Genomic DNA, 17,808 nt, shown 5'->3' with positions numbered 1-17,808 from the left:
AGCGGGAAGCCTGCTTCTCTCTCTGTCTCAGCCTGCTTGTGCGCACTCTATTTCTCTCTCTGACAAATAAATAAATAAATAAATAAAATCTTTAAAAAAAAAAAAAAGTACATTGGAATAGAAAAATGTTCACGAGTGGTTGCAAAATGAATGTAATAAAAATACATATTCATTTTCATAGAATTTACATAGAGATAGAAAAAAGGAAAATGATGTACTCTTAATGTTTTAATAGTGATTGTTATACTTTTTATTTTATTTATTTTTTAAGATTTTATTTATTTATTTGAGAGAGAGCAAGTGAGCAAGTAAGAGAGAGACTAAAAGAGAGCACGAGCAGAGGGGAGGGACAGAGGGAGAAACAGACTCCCCACTGAGCAGGGAGCCTAGACACGGGACTCAATCCTAGGACCCCAGGATCATGACCTGAGCAGAAGGCAGACTTTAATCGACTGAGTCACCCAGGCATCCTTTACTTATGTTTTTTGTAATATTTCCTCCATGTTCCATTTATCACTGTGGTAATTTTTAATCATTAAAATAATAAAAATCATTCTTGCCAAATCAGACTCAAAGACCTGTCTCTACTTTGAATCTGAAATGGATGCTAATTCATCTCCTTATTACCGTATTTGTACCTTCTTGGACTTCTTTGGAAAGCTTTTGAAGAAGATTCAAATTCACGTTGCTCCCACCAAGCAAGTTTGTGCCACAAATATGTATCCTGCTACAGTGACATCAATATGTATCTGTTGTAATTCCCAGAGCTGGGCTCGTGTTGTTTGTATTTGCCTTCAAAACAAATGTATTACCATTCCTTATCTTCAGCAGAACTTAACATACTTTGTACTTAGTATTTGTTCAACTGTTGGTCTCTCCTTTGTCAAAGTTTGGTAAATGACTAGTTTCCATACTCCTTCCTCATTTTTCTACCCTTCTGTAAGTACAACCAGAACCAATACTTCACTGGTTCTTTTCCAATACTACTGGGTTCACTTCTGACTCTCATGTAGTTGGTGCAAACAACAGCCGGTGGGAAAAGCTGGTTTGAAAACACTGCAAGTTTTCAAATTCTGTCAGTAGAATTCCATAACTTTTATAAAACACTAAAAAATCTGTCTTTTTTAGTTTGCAAGTGATATATTGTTTGTGCTAATAATGTTTTAAGGAACACAGAAACAAAGAAAGAAGTGAAATTCACAGATTGAGAAATTGTTTTCTAATTATTTTTCCTTGCATATCTGTATTTAAATAGATTGTATTCCACATCAGGTAGTTATGTATTTTTTCAAGTGTATTCGGGAATTGTCTCCCAATATAAATATTTCTACTTTTGTATTTTTAAAATGGCTGTGTGGCATTCCATTGTACAAATATACCACAGTTTCTTTCTTTAGTTCCCCACTGATAAATATTTAGATTGTTTCTACTTTTTCTCTATCTCTAACAAGACTAAAATGAACAACCACTTGCATAAATATTTCCATAGGATAAATTCCTAAGAACATAGTATTTCTCTAGGAGCATGGCCAGTTCTTCCTTCCCCATGTTTGTTTTTGTTGTAGCCTTGTGGAGCAATGAAGCTTTGGTGAATGTTGATGGTTTGGCTTCTTGGACTGTCCCAAGTATTAGAAGAGCCGTAGCAGGAAGGATGGTTCAAGTGTTGAGAATGCCAGAAAGAGATCTGTATTCTCTCTTCATCATCTCTACCATCTCCCATGTAGCCGAAGATGTTTTTAATAATCAGTTTGATCTCTTCATTATCACAAAGCAGTTGTTTATGTTTCTCTCGTTTCAATTTTATTATTAGGACATTAGGGTCCTAATTAGGGTCACAGTATATCCTTCCCCCAAAATCTTCGAAGGAAGAGATAGGAGATGGCTTTCTGAGAGTTATTTTGTGAAACCATCAGGGCAGAGGTAACCTTTCAGGCAAAACAACCTCAAAGAGATAAAATGGCTGCCAGGCTTGTCAGATTGGACTGATTGTATATGTTTTATCTAATGTCAAGACCTTCCTAATTTGGGGATGGGTGTAAGTAAGTAAGTAAGCTAGCTGAGGCTAATGACAACAACCAACTGCTTACTTTCCCTCGTCCCAAGATTCTTGACGCACCAGACAGCATTCTGATTAGAACTTGCCTTGGTTTATGGAATTGTCTGCAAGGAAAGCATAAGCTGGCACTCAGAATTTGGACATGGAAGCAGACTCCTCCAAAGCTTTTGTTGGTTGAATATCTTCATATTTATCTGAGATGGTATAAGGCAGAGGGCATGGTGATGACAACCCTCAACATGGCTGCTCTTGGGTCAGGCTGTTCCAGTCTGGGTGGGCTGTTTTCAGGGCCTGGAATGCTGTTATCATGTGGCATCCCTCTTCCCCATCCTCCTGGAGATTCCCATCACTTCCCTCCGGTGTGGCAAGTGTCCAGTGTTCTTTGTTTCAAGTGATTTTCTTTTATGGTTTCCTTCTTTTTGATTGGGTGTATCCTCCAGGGGTTTCCTCAAAAACTGTGTATGAGACGTTTAAAAAGACAAAGATTTGAGCAGAAGTCCTGTTTATTTCCAGAAGCTTAGGGAACCCTCTCTTTGTTCACAGAATTCTGAATTATGAGAATCACGGACCTTACTTTTCTTCCCTTGTTTTGGCACTTGGTAAGCGCCTTCTGTCTGAGAAAAAAATTTGAATTGTCTTGTTGCTGATTTCCTGGGCTTTGGTTTCTCTATTTTCTTGTTCTGGGCCTTTGGTTATTTGGATTCTGGACTCTGAGTGGTTCTCTTGTTTTTTGTTTTTTTGTTGTTGTTCTTTTTTTTTTTTTTTTGGTGCGTAAAGAAACAGAAATAATTAGCTAATTAATTGGTTAATTAGTTAATTGAGAGATTTTATTTATTTATTTATTTGACAGAGAGAGACTCAGCGAGAGAGGAACACAAGCAGGGGCAGAGGGAGAGGAAGAGGCAGGCTTCCTGCCAGCAAGGAGCCTGATGCGGGGCTTGATCCTAGGGATCATGACCTGAGCCAAAGGCAGATACTTAACGACTGAGCTACCCAGGCGCCCCAAGCAAGTGAAGTTTATTAAGTAAAGATAGAGGAAAAGCTCTCAAGAATGAGAGGGGTCCTCACAGGTTGTGACAAGGTTGCCAACCAGGCCTTTAGGGTTGGTCTTTTATAGAACTTAAATCCTTTCAACATCTCTATGGATAACATATTCAATGGCTTACTTCCTTTTTAGGGGCTGTTATTCTTTGTGGGTCACAGATGATTATCCTAAAGTCCCCCACCTCCCGCAAGCCTAGGGCAGGGTGGGTCCCAGGTCCTCTTGCTTTTTTATAGTATCTTGTTCTTATTTCATGGATGCAACAGCTTTCTTTTTTTTTTTTTTTCTGAAGATATTAGGGGTGTTTTTGGTCTTTTTTTTTTTTTTTTAACGTTTTCTTCACTCTCTATGGGTTCCCTTTCTTTTAAGTTGCTTTTTTCTGTTTGTTTTGGTCGCTGCCTTTCTCATTTGAGGTTTTTCTTGGGCCTCATATCGTGTCTGGTTGTGTGCCCCTGGTTAAGAGTAGGATGCTATTGGAAGCTCTGGGTTTCACTGTGGGGCTAGCTGGCTGGTTCATTTGCTGGGGAACCCCAACATCAAAATTTTTGTATCTTTCCTCCTAGGCTTCCCCCCCAAAAGTCTTCCAGTATTTTCCTTTGAACGTGAAGTATGGTTTGTCAGAAGCCAGTAGGGAAGAGGGCTGGAGACCCTCAGCATTCAGCAGTTAGTATGTACATAATCATTTAATCCTCTGTTTTTGGAACAGTATCCACAATCTCAGCTGTACCAAATGTCCTTCATTTTATACTCTCCAGAAAACAAAACTTCAGCCTTCTACCAGGTAGGGAGAAGAGTGCTTCCTGTTGGAGTAGAGTAGGGAAGGGATCTAGGGATTTGATGGTTTCCAGAGCAGAGTTTCTCCACTCTTTCCCTCCCACTTCCATAGAATCTTGGCTGCTGGTTTCTGCCCCTTTAAAGGATTCTTTTGGATAAATTGGTTGGTCTCCCATATTCCCCTCTTCAGGCTTAGGTTTTAGCATTCCAGGATGGATTGTCAGTTTGAATTCCAAAATGTGTTGCTATTATCTCTTTTGTTCTCTCAGGCCATGTAGCATTTTGTTTTGGGGAAAAAAAAAATCTCTCAGTGCAGTTGCAGTCAGGTTTGGAGAGGGAGTGCAATTAGATAGGTTTGCTCAATCCACCACCTTAATCCAGAAGTCCTTTAAAATACTTTCTTCTGTTGGCTCAGATAATACTTTTTTTCCTGAGTGTCACCCTGCTTTCCTCCCTGCTCAACCTCAGTCTCTGGCTGAATCCCTCTCTGCCTTCTGACCTCTACCTGTTGTGGGCCTCAGGACTTTGACTCTCTTCTTTTGCTGTATTCACTCCTGAAGCGGCTTATCCAGTCCTCTGGCTCCAAACGCCATCCATAGGTTCATGCTTCTCAGCTTAACCTTCCTTATGAATTCAGAACAGCTCCCCCAGAATATCGTTTGGATATCCGATAAACAACTCAATATATCCCCTCTTCCCTCCTCAAAAATAGCTCTCCTATCAGTATTCCCCTGCGGAAAGAGCCGCATCATAGACCAGCCACTCAAGCTAAAAACCTTGGTGTCATTCCTTGATTCCTCTGTCTCTTATATCCAATCTTTCAGAAAATCCTGAAGACTCTCCTTTTAAAATATAGTATAAATTTGGTCACCATATTTGAGATGTTAACTTAAGCAGAGAGGCTTCCTGGAGCATCCTACTGAAGAATGTGCTCCTTCCTGCCCAGCACCCTCTATACATATGTGTATATCCAATTCCAACCCAACACCACCGAACAGATTCTATTTTTCTCCCTTCCCACATTTGTACTCCCTTCTTTGGCAAGGAAAAACTTGGCTCCTATCATCATCCGCTAAAATGGATCTTAGAGATAGAGTCTGAGGCCTTTCAGAGAAGGCTTTTCAGAGAAGGAACGGAGTAGTAAAGAAGTGAGTTGCTAACTCAGGATGACACTAGGGGGTTTTGATGTTTGAGGATTATGTCATAATGTGCTCAGCCTTAGATGAGCATTGCTAATATGCTATTATAATTTATCTTTAAATACTCCTTTTGCATAATTTCTTTTGGGATATGTTTTTAGAGACTAAAGTGTCCTGGGACTGATAACCTTAATTTATAAGTCATTAAATAATCAAAATATATTCCATTTTTTTCCGGACAAAAAGGTGGAGCCTGGAGGGAAGCATTTTCCCTAGAATGTCCTCCTCTTAGTTGTATTTTTCTAGGCCTTCTTTCTAAACAGGTGAGTTTTCCTAGCATTGTACCTCTGCAGCATTAGGACGAGGGAGAGAAGTTGGAGAGAGGCAACTCCAAGCCCAGGGACATGGTTCTGGTCCAGAAATGTCCCCTCTCTTCTTCTTGGCAGTGGCCTCTTCATTTCCTCCACATTGGCCCATCCTCTGATCTTCTTGAGAGGATTTCCTGAACATCTGGTCTGTGACAACAGTGACCCCAGGGCTTCTCCCAGAGCCTAGAAGTGACTTGTTTTGGTCACCTTAACACAACTACTCCAGAGTTTCCCCCCTGGTTTACTTATTAGTTCTGGCTGAGGACCATACCACCATAGTTTAATGTTTGATTCATAAAAACAGTAAGTTCTGTTTGGGTGAGGGGCTCTAAAAATAAATGTGCTCTCTATATAGTCATTTCACTCATTGCCTAATGTATTTTTTAAATGCTCCCGGAAGAGGCAATGGACACTGGGGAGGGTATGTGCTATGGTGACTGCTGTGAATTGGTGACTGCTATGTGCTGTGGTGACTGCTATGTGCTGTGGTGACTGCTATGTGCTGTGGTGAGGGCATGTGCTATGGTGAGTGCTGTAAGACCTGTACCCGTGAAACAAATACATTACATGTTAATATTTTTTAAAAAGGTATTAAAAAAAAGAAGAAGAAGGGGTGCCTTTTTCTAATTCACATGAAGGATCTGCTGGGGCTCTTGGTTGCCCTGGTTGTCTAAGCCGAGCATCAGGGAAGAGGTTCCAGGAGCAGCGGGAGCACATTTAGATGCTGTGGTTGAGGACAGGGCAGAAAGACAGGGCCAGTGGATGCAGCTAGCTACCAGAGAGAAGCAACGTGAGGAAAGAATCAAGATGCCTATGTGAGGTTTTTGGGTTTTTTTGTTTTGTTTTTTAAGATTTTATTTATTTATTTCACAGACAGAGATCACAAGTTGGCAGAGAGGCAGGCAGAGAGAGAGGAGGAAGCAGGCTCCCTGCTGAGCAGAGAGCCCAATGCAGGGCTCAATCCCAGGACCCTGGGACCATGACTTGAGCCGAAGGCAGAGGCTTTAACCCACTGAGCCACCCAGGCGCCCCCTCCATGTGAGGTTTTTAATCATTATACACTTCTGTCACACGGTGTGCGAGGTAAACCTCTTCCCTATCAGCAGTAAAATCTTCATCACCTGCAAAAAAATGCTTCCTGGGAATTATGGAGAAACCATGTGCCCATGCGTGAAAAATGAATTCTGGGGGCGCCTGGGTGGCTCAGTGGGTTAAAGCCTCTGCCTTTGGCTCTGGTCATGATCCCAGTGTCCTGGGATCGAGCCCCGCATCGGACTCTCCGCTCAGCAGGAAGCCTGCTTCTCTCTCTCTCTCTCTCTCTGCCTGCCTCTCTGCCTACTTGTGATCTCTGTCAAGTAAATGAATAAAATCTTAAAAAAAAAAAAAAAAAGAATTCTGTCTCAAGGCATCAGTTTGGGGCAACTTGAAAAATACAAAATAAAAATAAAAAGAGCAACACCTCTTTTGCTGTATATGAACTAACTTTCCATCCACCAAAAGCTCCTTGTGGAAGTGGAGCTCAAGTTAACAGGCAGGTTTCCCGCGGCATTACAGGTGGTGGAGGTAGGTGTCATAAAGACTTTGGGAAACCCCCATGAGTCTTCACGGTCCCTTCCTGTAGAAGGAGATGTTCACCTTGCCCATACCTCACAGTCCCTAGAACCCAGCAGTGTGCTGAGCCCGTGTCCTTCACATTCCATGATGCTCTGTGAGTTAGATGACTGGATGTGTCACTCCTGAAGCCTGTCTTACTTTTTTTTTCTTTTTTTGAGCTGAATTCCGTGGCTACACTAAAAAATGTGTTTGTGTTGCTTCTTTATTTTTATTAGGGTACCAGAACATCTTGTGAAGAGCATAACTTGGCAGACATTACAAGCTGTAAATTTTTGCCATAAACACGATGTAAGTCTCATGATCATCCTTGAAAAATCCGAAGGCTGCCCTTAAGCCGAGGTAGAGCCTTTGCACAAAGTTTATATCCTACTTTTGCCGATGCGCTTTTTCGCCCAAGTGTTCTGAAGCCTGGTCGGGGTCCGTAGAGGCTAAAAATGCCAACCTAGCCATTCTTTCTTCTTCGGGTTACAGAAAAGATGTGTTTTTGTGATGTTAAGAAAGTAGTTGTAGATTTATGTGGATGAGATACGACTCACATTTAAAGTGGAACCCCATTCGCTTGGAGTCTGCATTGGTCTGGCACCCCAACAGTGCTATCAAGTTGGGGAGCGGAGGGAACCCCAAGGGGCTCATGCCTGTGGAGTCACAATAGGTGGAGTCCCAGGCACCATGCCCAAATTCCAAATGTTGGTGTCTGTGTTGGTGAGATACGATTGCCAAGTCTGGAGCACAGAGCCCCTACCATGAACACTCTGATGCTCCTGGCCAGAGGCAGGCTGGGTGGGGAGCTCAGGGGGCTGCTGCCCAGGAGGTGAGACACCACAGGTGCTGGGAAGGCGGCTGCTCCCTCCAGAATGACAGTACTCACTCCCTGCCCACAGAGGCCAAACACCCATACTAGACCTTCATTTTGGCCACTGGGGCGACTTGCTGCACTATGTCATCTCATCTACTATCTGGGTCAGTGTAGCTGGTGGGAGCTGAAGCCCCTGCCGTGTTCTGTTCTAAGTGATGTTTTCCTGAAGCTGCCTTCCTGGTAGTAGAAAATATGAAAGCAGCCAGCCCTTCTTCCTTTGGAGTCTCCACCTAGCTGAAGGCTACAGTCCTCTTCAAAATTCATGGATCCCAGGGAGTGTGGACAACTTATCTTGCTGTTTATAGCAAGTGAGGGTTAGCACTTTCCTGAAAGCAGGTTTTAGGACAGGGGAGCAAGAGAGGAAAGGCCCCAGTGAGGAAAATCAGAGACACTGAAGACAAATACAACACATACCCGAAGTTCCCCAGAGAGTTCCCGAAGCTCTGGTCGGGTGTAGAAACTTGCGAAGAATTCTCAGAACAGAGTAGGAACACATTCTTGCCTACAAGTCCCTCTGACCATCTGTCATCATGATATCCATGGGTGTACCGTTTATAGGAATATGCAAAGCCAAGGGTAGAGGAATGGTGATCTTGGGGCCATTAATTGCTGAGAACCAGACAGATAGTGATAGAATAATTCAGAAAATGTCTCTCCCCCAAATTTTCCAGAATAATAAAAACCCATGGGGAAACACTGACACTGATCTCTCGCCCTGAAAGTCCTTTGGAGGAAGAACCAGGCCAGGCCCAAGAAGAACCTCTATCCTCTCTCCAAAGTGTAGAAAGTCCAGAATACCCCAGGGTTTCAGCTGCAAGCCAAAGAGGGTCTCTCAGAATGCAAGGGGATCCAACATTCTTCTCCAGATAGGAATCGGCTTGGAAGAAGCAAGGATTATTAGGAACCCCGAATGGGATTTTGACCCAAATGTTGTTTTTATGTAATCTTTAATTAGGTTGTTGATTTGTGCTCTGCCAAGAGAATTGTTATTTAATAAGAAAATCATGTGAAGACTCATAAACTCTTCTAACATTAGCCTGTTAAACAGTGTCAGCTGTGGTTTGGAAACCACAGGTGATTTGAGTCTAAATTATGGAGTGGGGGCCACATCCCGTGGGGGTGGATAGAGCTCTAAGAACTCTTGTGTGTGGGACAGAGCTGACATCTAGCGACTTTCCCCAGAGGCTAAGCGCTGCCTCCCCTTGTTTATCTTGTCAGGACAAATGTCAAGAGCTGGAAGGGAGGTCCCTTGGCAGGCTCCTGATTCCCGCCCTTCTCTTCCCTCGCTTATCTCAGCAGACCCAGGGCTTGTCCTGTTTACCAGACGGACTGTGTTCTGTTCTCAGTTAAACAACTGAACTGTGAATTCTGCTTATGCATCAACTCGCAGCTCCAACAGCCCTGATGCAGGCCTCACCCAGAGCTTTTTCATGTTTTCCCTTTGCTCTAGGCTTCCCAGATTAGGTATAGAGCACCCAGTTAAACTTGAATTTCAGATAAAGAGTCATAACTTTTTGGTATAAGTATGTCCCAAAGACTTCATGGGGGGGTATACTTATATTAAAAACTTTATTGTTTATCTGGCTACCCTACTTGTCATTTTTCCTTTCTTCCTTTTTGGTCCTTTTGGGTCCTTTAGGAATTTGGGATAACTCAGGCCATAAGGAGTATGGTACTAGATTTATTTTAGGCTGCTCTTTTGCAGCTTTTTATCCAAAAGGCCAGTTGGAGGTTTTAATGATTTCGCCAGGATTTGCTAAATATTCATGAGTTATATTTATCTCATATATTGTAGTTGCTCCTTGATAATCTGTTTTTGTTTTGATTTTTTATGACTAGTGCATACATAGAGATGTGAAGCCAGAAAATATCCTTATCACAAAACATTCAGTGATTAAGCTCTGTGACTTTGGATTTGCTCGACTTTTGAGTGAGTATCAATGTTTCCTTAAGTGATTGTAAAAGACAGAAAGATTCTTTATACGAGAAAGGCTCTAGGTGCTGTGGAAAGCTGATTTTTATATATTTTGGGCTTGAGCTTGCCCTAAGTTACAATTCCGTAATTACTGAAAACATGTAGATACATATAGTGTTTTAAAAATGTATGCTATATGTAAATTATACCGCAGTAAAGAGGTTATTAAAAAAGTATGTTGTTCTCCTAGTCGCTAACTTTTTTTTTTTTTTTTTGCTAAAATAGTACTTCTGAGAAGCAAGATGTACTATTTTAGAAGAGTGGTTTTCAACTTTGACTACAGATTAGAATCATCTGGGGGAACTGTAAGCTATAACTATAAAACTCTACTGATACCTTTTCAGTCTCTTCTAGAGAAGAGTTATTCTTCTGGTCCCATTGGACTGAGATGGGACCCAAGAATTAGTAATTTAACAAATACTAAATTCAACTGATTTGAACATGCAACCAGTATTGAGAACCATTGATTTAGAAAAGCTACAAGATGGGGCATGAACTTGATTTCTTAGGTCTTCCCTCTCCTAGTTTGAATTCCAGTCTTTCATTGTTGTGTCTTTTTTCCATGTGCCATCACTGGTCAGCTGGCCCAAGTGACTACTACACAGACTACGTGGCCACCAGGTGGTACCGTGCCCCTGAACTCTTGGTGGGGGACACACAGTATGGGCCCCCAGTAGATGTTTGGGCAATTGGCTGTGTCTTTGCGGAGCTGCTGTCAGGGATGCCTCTGTGGCCTGGAAAATCAGATGTGGATCAGCTATATCTGATCAGGAAGACCTTGGGTAAGTGGTGTTTTTGTCATGTTTTGTGGGAAACTGAATAGTTTTACCTCCATCAGTATAGGACAGAGCCAAGTTCCCAGTCTCATTCAATGCCTTGTACAGTTACAAAGGAGGGATCCTCTAGAACTTTTGTTTAAATAATTCTGTTAATGGTCCACATTTGAGGACTCCTGGCTGCCTCAGTCTCTAGAACATGTGACTTTTGATCTCAGGGTCATGAGTTTGAGCCCTAGTTGGGCATAGACATTACTTTAAAAAAAAAAAAAAGTGTTCACCTTTGTTTTGATAAAAAGAATTAACGATTGTGAGTACATACTAATTGTCCCAAAAGATGCAAGGTTCTCTTTTCCATATAGTTTGAATGAAGTTCAACTCTGAATAAGGACCATAGCAACAATATAAAAGCTTACATTTCTATTAGGGCTTAGCAGTTTACAGAATGCAACTGTGTTCTATTTCATTTGTTATGATATGATATTTCACTCTTTGGAGATCCCTGACTCTAGCCTGCCAGGCTAGATTGGGTCATTCAGATGCTGTAGAAGATTCTAAACCTTCTATGGTGAGGAAGAAGGGCTGGATCTTCTGGTGTCACTCTTGTCCTCTTTCTCTCTACTCTTGGGGTATGATGGAGGAGGGAGGGGAGGCGGGGAGAAGAGAGCCACCTGGGTGGCTCAGTGGGTTAAGAGTCTTCATTTGGGTCAGGTCATGATCCTGAGGTCCCAGGATTGAGCCCCACATTAGGCTCTCCGCTCTCCACTGAGGAGTCTGCTTTTCCCTCTGACCTTCCCATCCCCCTTCTTTTCTCCCTCCCTTGCCCCTCCCCTTGCCCTTCCTCCTTGACCCCTGCACTTCCCCCTCCCTTGCTCCCCTGCTCTTGCTCTCCCTCTCTCACCTTCTCAGCTGTCTCTCTCAAATAAGAAAAAAAAAAAACTAAAAACTAAAAAAAAGTCAGGGAGTTTAGCTACTGCTCCCCAGTTTAAAGCAAACTTCCTCCTCTAAACTTTTGTAGCACCTGCCCTCACCCTGTCTCCTCTTGTGCTTTTCTCTTCCCAAAGATACAGTCAGCCTCCTGAGGGTGAGGTCATGTCTTAGATTTCACTCTGTCCTCCACCAATGTCTGTACACAGCAGGCAGACCTGTAAGGCACCTTGGAGGGCTTCCAGATTCAATCTGCATTCCTTTGCTGTTTCTCCCACTGATTTTAGGTCACCCTCTTCACATCCCCTGCTTCCAGTGCTCTGATGGAAGACAGTTACTAAGGTACAAGCAGTGTACTCATGATCAAGCTCCCTGAGATCTGGGGCAAAAGGCAGGAGAGAGTATATTTGGGCCACTTGTACAAAATGGGGCAAGACAGCAGCTTTTGGATTTGACAGCAAGGTGGTTAAGTTTCAAAACAAATCAGGAAAATTAGGAACTCCAGTCCAGTAACAGCATTTCTGGGGCCCTGCTTGGGAGGCTTTTGTTGTCCACTCTGCTTTGGCAAGGGACCTGGGTGTGCCCAGGGGTGCCCTGCTGCATATCTCCTGATAATCTCTGAAAAAATTCCTCTTCACATGTAATATCCCTAGAATTTTACACAAGGGTGATTTTAACTGATTTGTCTGAAATGTGGGCAGAGTGAGCCTCACATAACCCTCTAGAATATAGAAATGTTTCTTTTGTTTCATTGATTCATATTTTAAGAGCTTTCTTTTTCTTTTTCTTTTTCTTTTTTTTAATATTTTATTTATTTATTTGACAGACAGAGATCACAAGCAGGCAGAGAGAGGAAGGGAAGCAGGCTCCCTGCTTAGCAGAGAGCCCGATGCTGGGCTTGATCCCAGGACCCTGGGATCCTGACCTGAGCCGAAGGCAGAGGCTTTAACCCACTGAGCCACCCAGGTACCCCTTGTAAGAGCTTTCTAAGCAGTAGATAATATGGGACTTCCAAGTAATTACTATTTGATGAAAGAAGAAAAGGTGGTTCCCATTTGGAAATACATTCCTTCTAGCTAGAAGATCTTCTATGGTTTCCTCCTTCCCTTCCTCCCTTCCTTCCATCCTTCTCTCCTTTCATCCCTCTTCCTTCTTTCCTCTCTTCCTCCTTCCCTCCCTTCTTTCCTCAAATATTTGTTAACAGGCACTATTCTAAGTGTAAGCCAATACACTTTTATATTGACCCATCATAATTCAATGAATATGATTTTGTTTTGTACTTGTTGCACTTTAGCTGTTTTTTTAAAAAGGCATTATTTTGTTTATGTGTGTGTATGTGCTTCTGAGCTGTTTGGATTCCCTCAGTACATGGTGAGTCCTTGAGGGGTAATGGCCTCGTAGCGTTCAGTATCCACGAATGCCTCCTCTACACCTGACAGAGGGCTTCGTCCCCTCAGATCCCAGGATATGCTGGGGAGGGCTGCCTCAGTGCCTCCCTCCGACTGGAAGAGCAGACTACAGCCTTCACTGCAGAGACACAGCACAATGGAGAGAAACCGTATTTGCTAACTTGCTAACCAGTCTCATTTTACCCGCCTCTTTCTTCTTGTCCAAAGGAGATCTCATTCCTAGGCACCAACAAGTATTTAGCACAAATCAGTACTTCAGTGGGGTGAAAATTCCAGACCCTGAAGATATGGTGAGTGACCTGATTTGGAAAGCGCCAGGCAAGTCAGGGCAAAGGTTACCAGGGGTGTGAATGGTGAATGATTCTCTTTCCATGGGGAGTTGCAGGGCTAACTGGATGTTAGTAGTTACTCACCTGCCTCAGCCCCGGGGCCCATTCTGCACTGGAAAGTGAGTCTCAACGTGAAAAAGAAAAGTGGGGCAAATTGGCAAACAGACCCTAGCCTTCAGTGAGAATTTAGAAGTTGCTGAGAGCAGAGGCTAGCCAGCATGTTGGACAGGAATGCAGAGCTGCCTGTCCTAACTTCGCCTGTTCAGTCATCATTTTCAGCAGCTGAAGCGATAAGTAGCTCACACAATGAGTTGTCCAGGAAAATCCATCATTGCCCAAGTCCCCTACTCTACCATACTCTTACTGCCCAGAACATGGCGGTGATGAACTTGCTTGGCCATCCTCATTCTGGTATCTGTCCTCTATGGCCAAGGTGGAGAAAATACTCATTTTTTAAAACTAAAAAATTTGTGCATACTCTTAACCTGCTTTCAAGAATTTATTGCAGTGGAACCATGAGATGGGGCATAAATATGTGGCATTCTTTTTTCTTTTTTTAAGATGTTATTTATTTATTTGACAGAAATCACAAGGAGGCAGAGAGGCAGGCAGAGAGAGATAGAGAGAGAGAGAGAGAGGAGGAAGCAGGCTCTGGGCTGAGCAGGGAACCCCGAAGCAGGGCTTGATTCCAGGACTATGGGATCATGACCTGAGCCGAAGGCAGAGGTTTTAGCCCACTAAGCCACTCAGGTGCCCCAATTTGTGGCATTCTTTAATAGAAATTATTTCCTTTAGTGTTCCATCAGTAGAGGATTCATTAAATAAGTTATGGTATATTCTTATAATAGAAATATCACAGAGCTAGTAAAAATAGATTTATATGTATTCACCTGAAAATATAAAGCCCACGGTGTATTGCTAAATGTAAAAAAAAAAAGGTTATAAGACAGTATATATAATTTGACAAAACTTTAACAAATGTTTAATAAATACACAATGCATGTATACATGTATTTACATATATAAATATAAAATAACATGACAACTTCTGTAAAATCATGCAAAGATTTTTACATCCATGAAATAAATGGTTAGCAAGGACATATACCAAAATATTAAGAGTGGGTATTTCTTCATGGTGATGTGATTTCTTTCTCTCTTTACATTTTTAAATATTTTTTGAATGTCCTCTGATGAGCCTATATTATAATGAAAAAATATTTCAGAGCACAGTTAAGGTTTGTGAAATCATGATTTTCTACTGTCTGAGGAAGGCATTTTCAAAGTGAAACCAAGGCTCTGATTGCTCAGTCTCCAGATGGAAGTTCTGTCAAGTTCCATTTGAGTCCAGCCTCTTGGCTTGTCCCACAGTTGGAGGCTTTCACCGTCCCCACTGCCTCCTGCCCCTGCATCCCTAGGAACAGGAAAAGTGGGTCATGCTGGGAGCATGCTGGGACGGAGAGGCAGAAATGACACCTGGCATATGGGAGGTGACCCAGTTGGCTTCCTCGTGACCTGGACATTCCCAGTTCCACACTAAATGTCACTTAGTGATTTCCTGCTTGCTTGTCCACCAGTGAAGACTCAGAAACAACACAAGCTTTATAAATGTAAAAAGGTTCCCAAAGTTTCCCAGAGGCAGTCCTGCAGGGGATTTCCTGTTGACAGAAACACAGGAAGACGCAATGCGGGGGCTGCCTGCCCTGCTGGAACATCTGTGCCCCAGCCCTTCTGCCGGTCATTCTCCCTGCCTGAGGGAGGCCTTCGGGCTGCCGGAGCCAGCAGGATGGGCCCTCCTATCTCGGCCAGCAGGATGGGCCCTCCTATCTCGGCCACCCGGCCAGCCTCATCCCAGGCCTTGCTGCTGAGACAGCAGAGCTCAGTGTCAGCAATGCCCTGTCAGTCCCCAGCAGTGCTTAGATTTAAAATGCAGAAACAATAAGAGAGGGTTGTGTTTTTTTTTGTTTTGTTTTTTAAAGATTTCTTATTTATTTATTTATTTGTCAGAGAAAGATGCAGTGAGAGACGGGACACAACCAGGGGGAGTGAGAAAGGGAGAAGGAGGCTCCCCGCCTATCAGGGAACCCGATGCAGACGGATCCCAGTACCCTGAGATCATGACCTGAGCCGAAGGCAGATGCTTAACCCACTGAGCCACCCAGGCGCCCCAACAAGAGAAATGATGAAGCTAAGGGGGGCGAGGGAGACTCCTTTCAAGGTTCTAATATAAATCTGCTGTAAGAATTGGTTCTAATACAAATCTACTGTAAGAATTTTTTTTCCCCAGTGATCTTAAGGAACCTCTGAAACTGAGGCTCTTATCTCTTACCCTTATCAGCGATTAGTAAGTGCACACTGGGAATTCGGTGGTTTGGGAGCTGATTCCCCGTCCAAAAGAACTCTGGGCACAGCACCCAGAGTCGTATTTCGTTAGATGAGCCTGGCCAGTCACTCCAGCCTCAGGCTCACAACTGTCATTTTTTATCCTTGCCCTGCGCTCCAGCAGCCCTCCTTAATTAGCCTCTGTTAGTGGTCGGTCTGTCCGCCTGACATTCGGCATTCCTCCTGCTTTATAGTGCTAGTTATTCCTGATTGTCTCCAGCATGTGACTGAAGCAAAATAGCCTTATATGGCCAAAGGGAGATTGATGAATGCCTGCCCTGGAGACTCTTTAAACAGTAAGATGAATAGGGAAACAGCAGGCTCTTGTGGGAGGAGAAAACAGTGTTTATTCCAGAAAGACCTAGAGGCATCTGTTCACCTAGGTAGGGGAAAACAAAAATCTATTTTGAAGCTTCCTTTATGTAACTGTCAATAAATGCAAAAACCGGGACCTCCTTTAAATGCCAATATAAATGCCAAAAATTGTTCTGAGGAAAGGCAAGTTACAGAAATTGAGGCCGCAGAAAAGAAACAACACAAGTGCTTCACAAGTGGTTTTTTTTCTCTCATTAATTAATGTTCCCTCATAAGGTGCTACCTGCGTCAGGGCTTTGGGAAGTGAAGGGAGTGGTGAGGAGGAAAATTGGGAAAAGAAGTTTGGAGGTGGAGAGAGAAGGAGCTTGTGAATCTGGCAGCAGGAGGTTGTTTCAGCTGGGAGGTGGGTGAGCAGAGGGTGGAGAAGGGGAGGAAGGTGCCCAGAAGTTGCTTCATTCACTCAGGAGACATTGATCTGAGGTCACCTTATCTTTCAATACCCTCTGTAAATAAAACCCCCTTTTCTTTTCTTCTTTTTAAAACAGGAGTCACTTGAATTAAAATTTCCAAACATCTCTTTTCCTGCCCTGGGGCTCTTAAAGGTAAAATCATGGCGACCAGGAAGCACGCAGTAGCTGGTGTTGGGGGGTGTCTGAATGATTACTGTCACTCCATGAATGGAAAAGCATTCCTTTGAGAGTTCTCCTTTTCCTTTGAGAAGTATAAATACTTTCAATTTTTATTCACATTCAGTTACAAAGAAAACATCTGTAGGTGTTTTTCACTTTAAAGAAACCCAAGGTTTTGTACTTGAAGTCTAGTTTACAGAAAATAGAAACTTCAGATGGATAGTACTTGTTTTACAAAAAGATCCTTTTCTTCAAAAAATGTTGGGCTATAGGATCCATTTATTTATTTATTTGCGGGGGGTGGTGGCCGGGGTGGGGGGCGCTGGCAGAAAGCAAGGTTTATTGAGCGATAGCCAAGTGATAGTACAAAGCTCCCAAGGAGAAAGGGGACCCCAGGGGGTTGCCCCGTAAGATCCATTTAAATAGCCAATTCCTAGTATACGTTTTTTTGTTTTGTTTTGGTGCAAAAAAGGTGGTTTTATTAAAGCCTGAGTGTAGAACCCATGGACACAAAGAGCTGTCAATCCCCAACCCCGCCCAGTATACTTGAGGTAGGTTTTGATTTTAAAACTTTGATTTTTCAGACCTATATAACCCTTATGTAAAATCAGGTACCAAGTAAAATATTTGCATTACAATCCATTTCAAAGTGTTTAATACATTTACTGACACATTTATAATATAATAAAAAAATTGAGACAGTTCCTTGGGGTATATAATTGTGAGATTTAATCTGTCCAAGTATGAGCCTTCTGGCCTACTTAATGCAAATAGTTAAGAATGATGTAATACAAAGGCATGTATATTATGCCTCTCCTTCCATGCGTGCATATGTGTGCTGTAATGCATAGAGTATTTCTGGAAGAATATACCAGAGAAAAAGGAGAAGCTGAATCTGGAAGGGGGAACGGAACAACAGAGAGCTGAGGAGACTTGGCTATATTCCGTATGAATTTTAATTTTTACCACATGTAGGTCTTATTTTTTAAATAAAAACCTGTATTTTTACAAAGTATACACAAGGGACCAAACTGGTTAAGTGGATTATTCCAGTTGGATACTGAGGCGAACTCAAAAGTCATGTCCTCCTCCCTCAGGGCAGAGTGCCAATTGCCTCCACAACAGAACAAGGTGAAGACAAAGATTTTTTGGTTACTATTTCTAGAAACTATTTATTTACTTATTTTGTGGTTATCCATTTAGAAGTAATTGTGGAA

At 42.6% G+C, this 17,808-nt stretch overlaps 1 protein-coding gene across 1 annotated transcript in view; it reads left to right on the top strand.

The window, feature by feature from the left end:
- CDKL1 (cyclin dependent kinase like 1) overlaps nt 1–17,808 on the top strand; it is a 54,242-nt gene that overhangs the window by 31,478 nt on the left and 4,956 nt on the right. The window contains exons 4-8 of the mRNA XM_045069264.1: nt 7,209–7,281; nt 9,689–9,779; nt 10,406–10,606; nt 13,144–13,226; nt 16,508–16,564. Of these exons, the coding sequence (XP_044925199.1) occupies nt 7,209–7,281; nt 9,689–9,779; nt 10,406–10,606; nt 13,144–13,226; nt 16,508–16,564 (505 nt within the window). The remainder of the gene's footprint in view (nt 1–7,208; nt 7,282–9,688; nt 9,780–10,405; nt 10,607–13,143; nt 13,227–16,507; nt 16,565–17,808) is intronic.

Source organism: Mustela putorius, unplaced genomic scaffold (genome assembly GCF_011764305.1).
Source record: "Mustela putorius furo isolate JIRA1106 unplaced genomic scaffold, ASM1176430v1.1 tig00000129_pilon_pilon_pilon, whole genome shotgun sequence".
NCBI lineage: Eukaryota > Metazoa > Chordata > Mammalia > Carnivora > Mustelidae > Mustela > Mustela putorius.
This window is presented reverse-complemented; position numbering and strand designations above follow the sequence as displayed.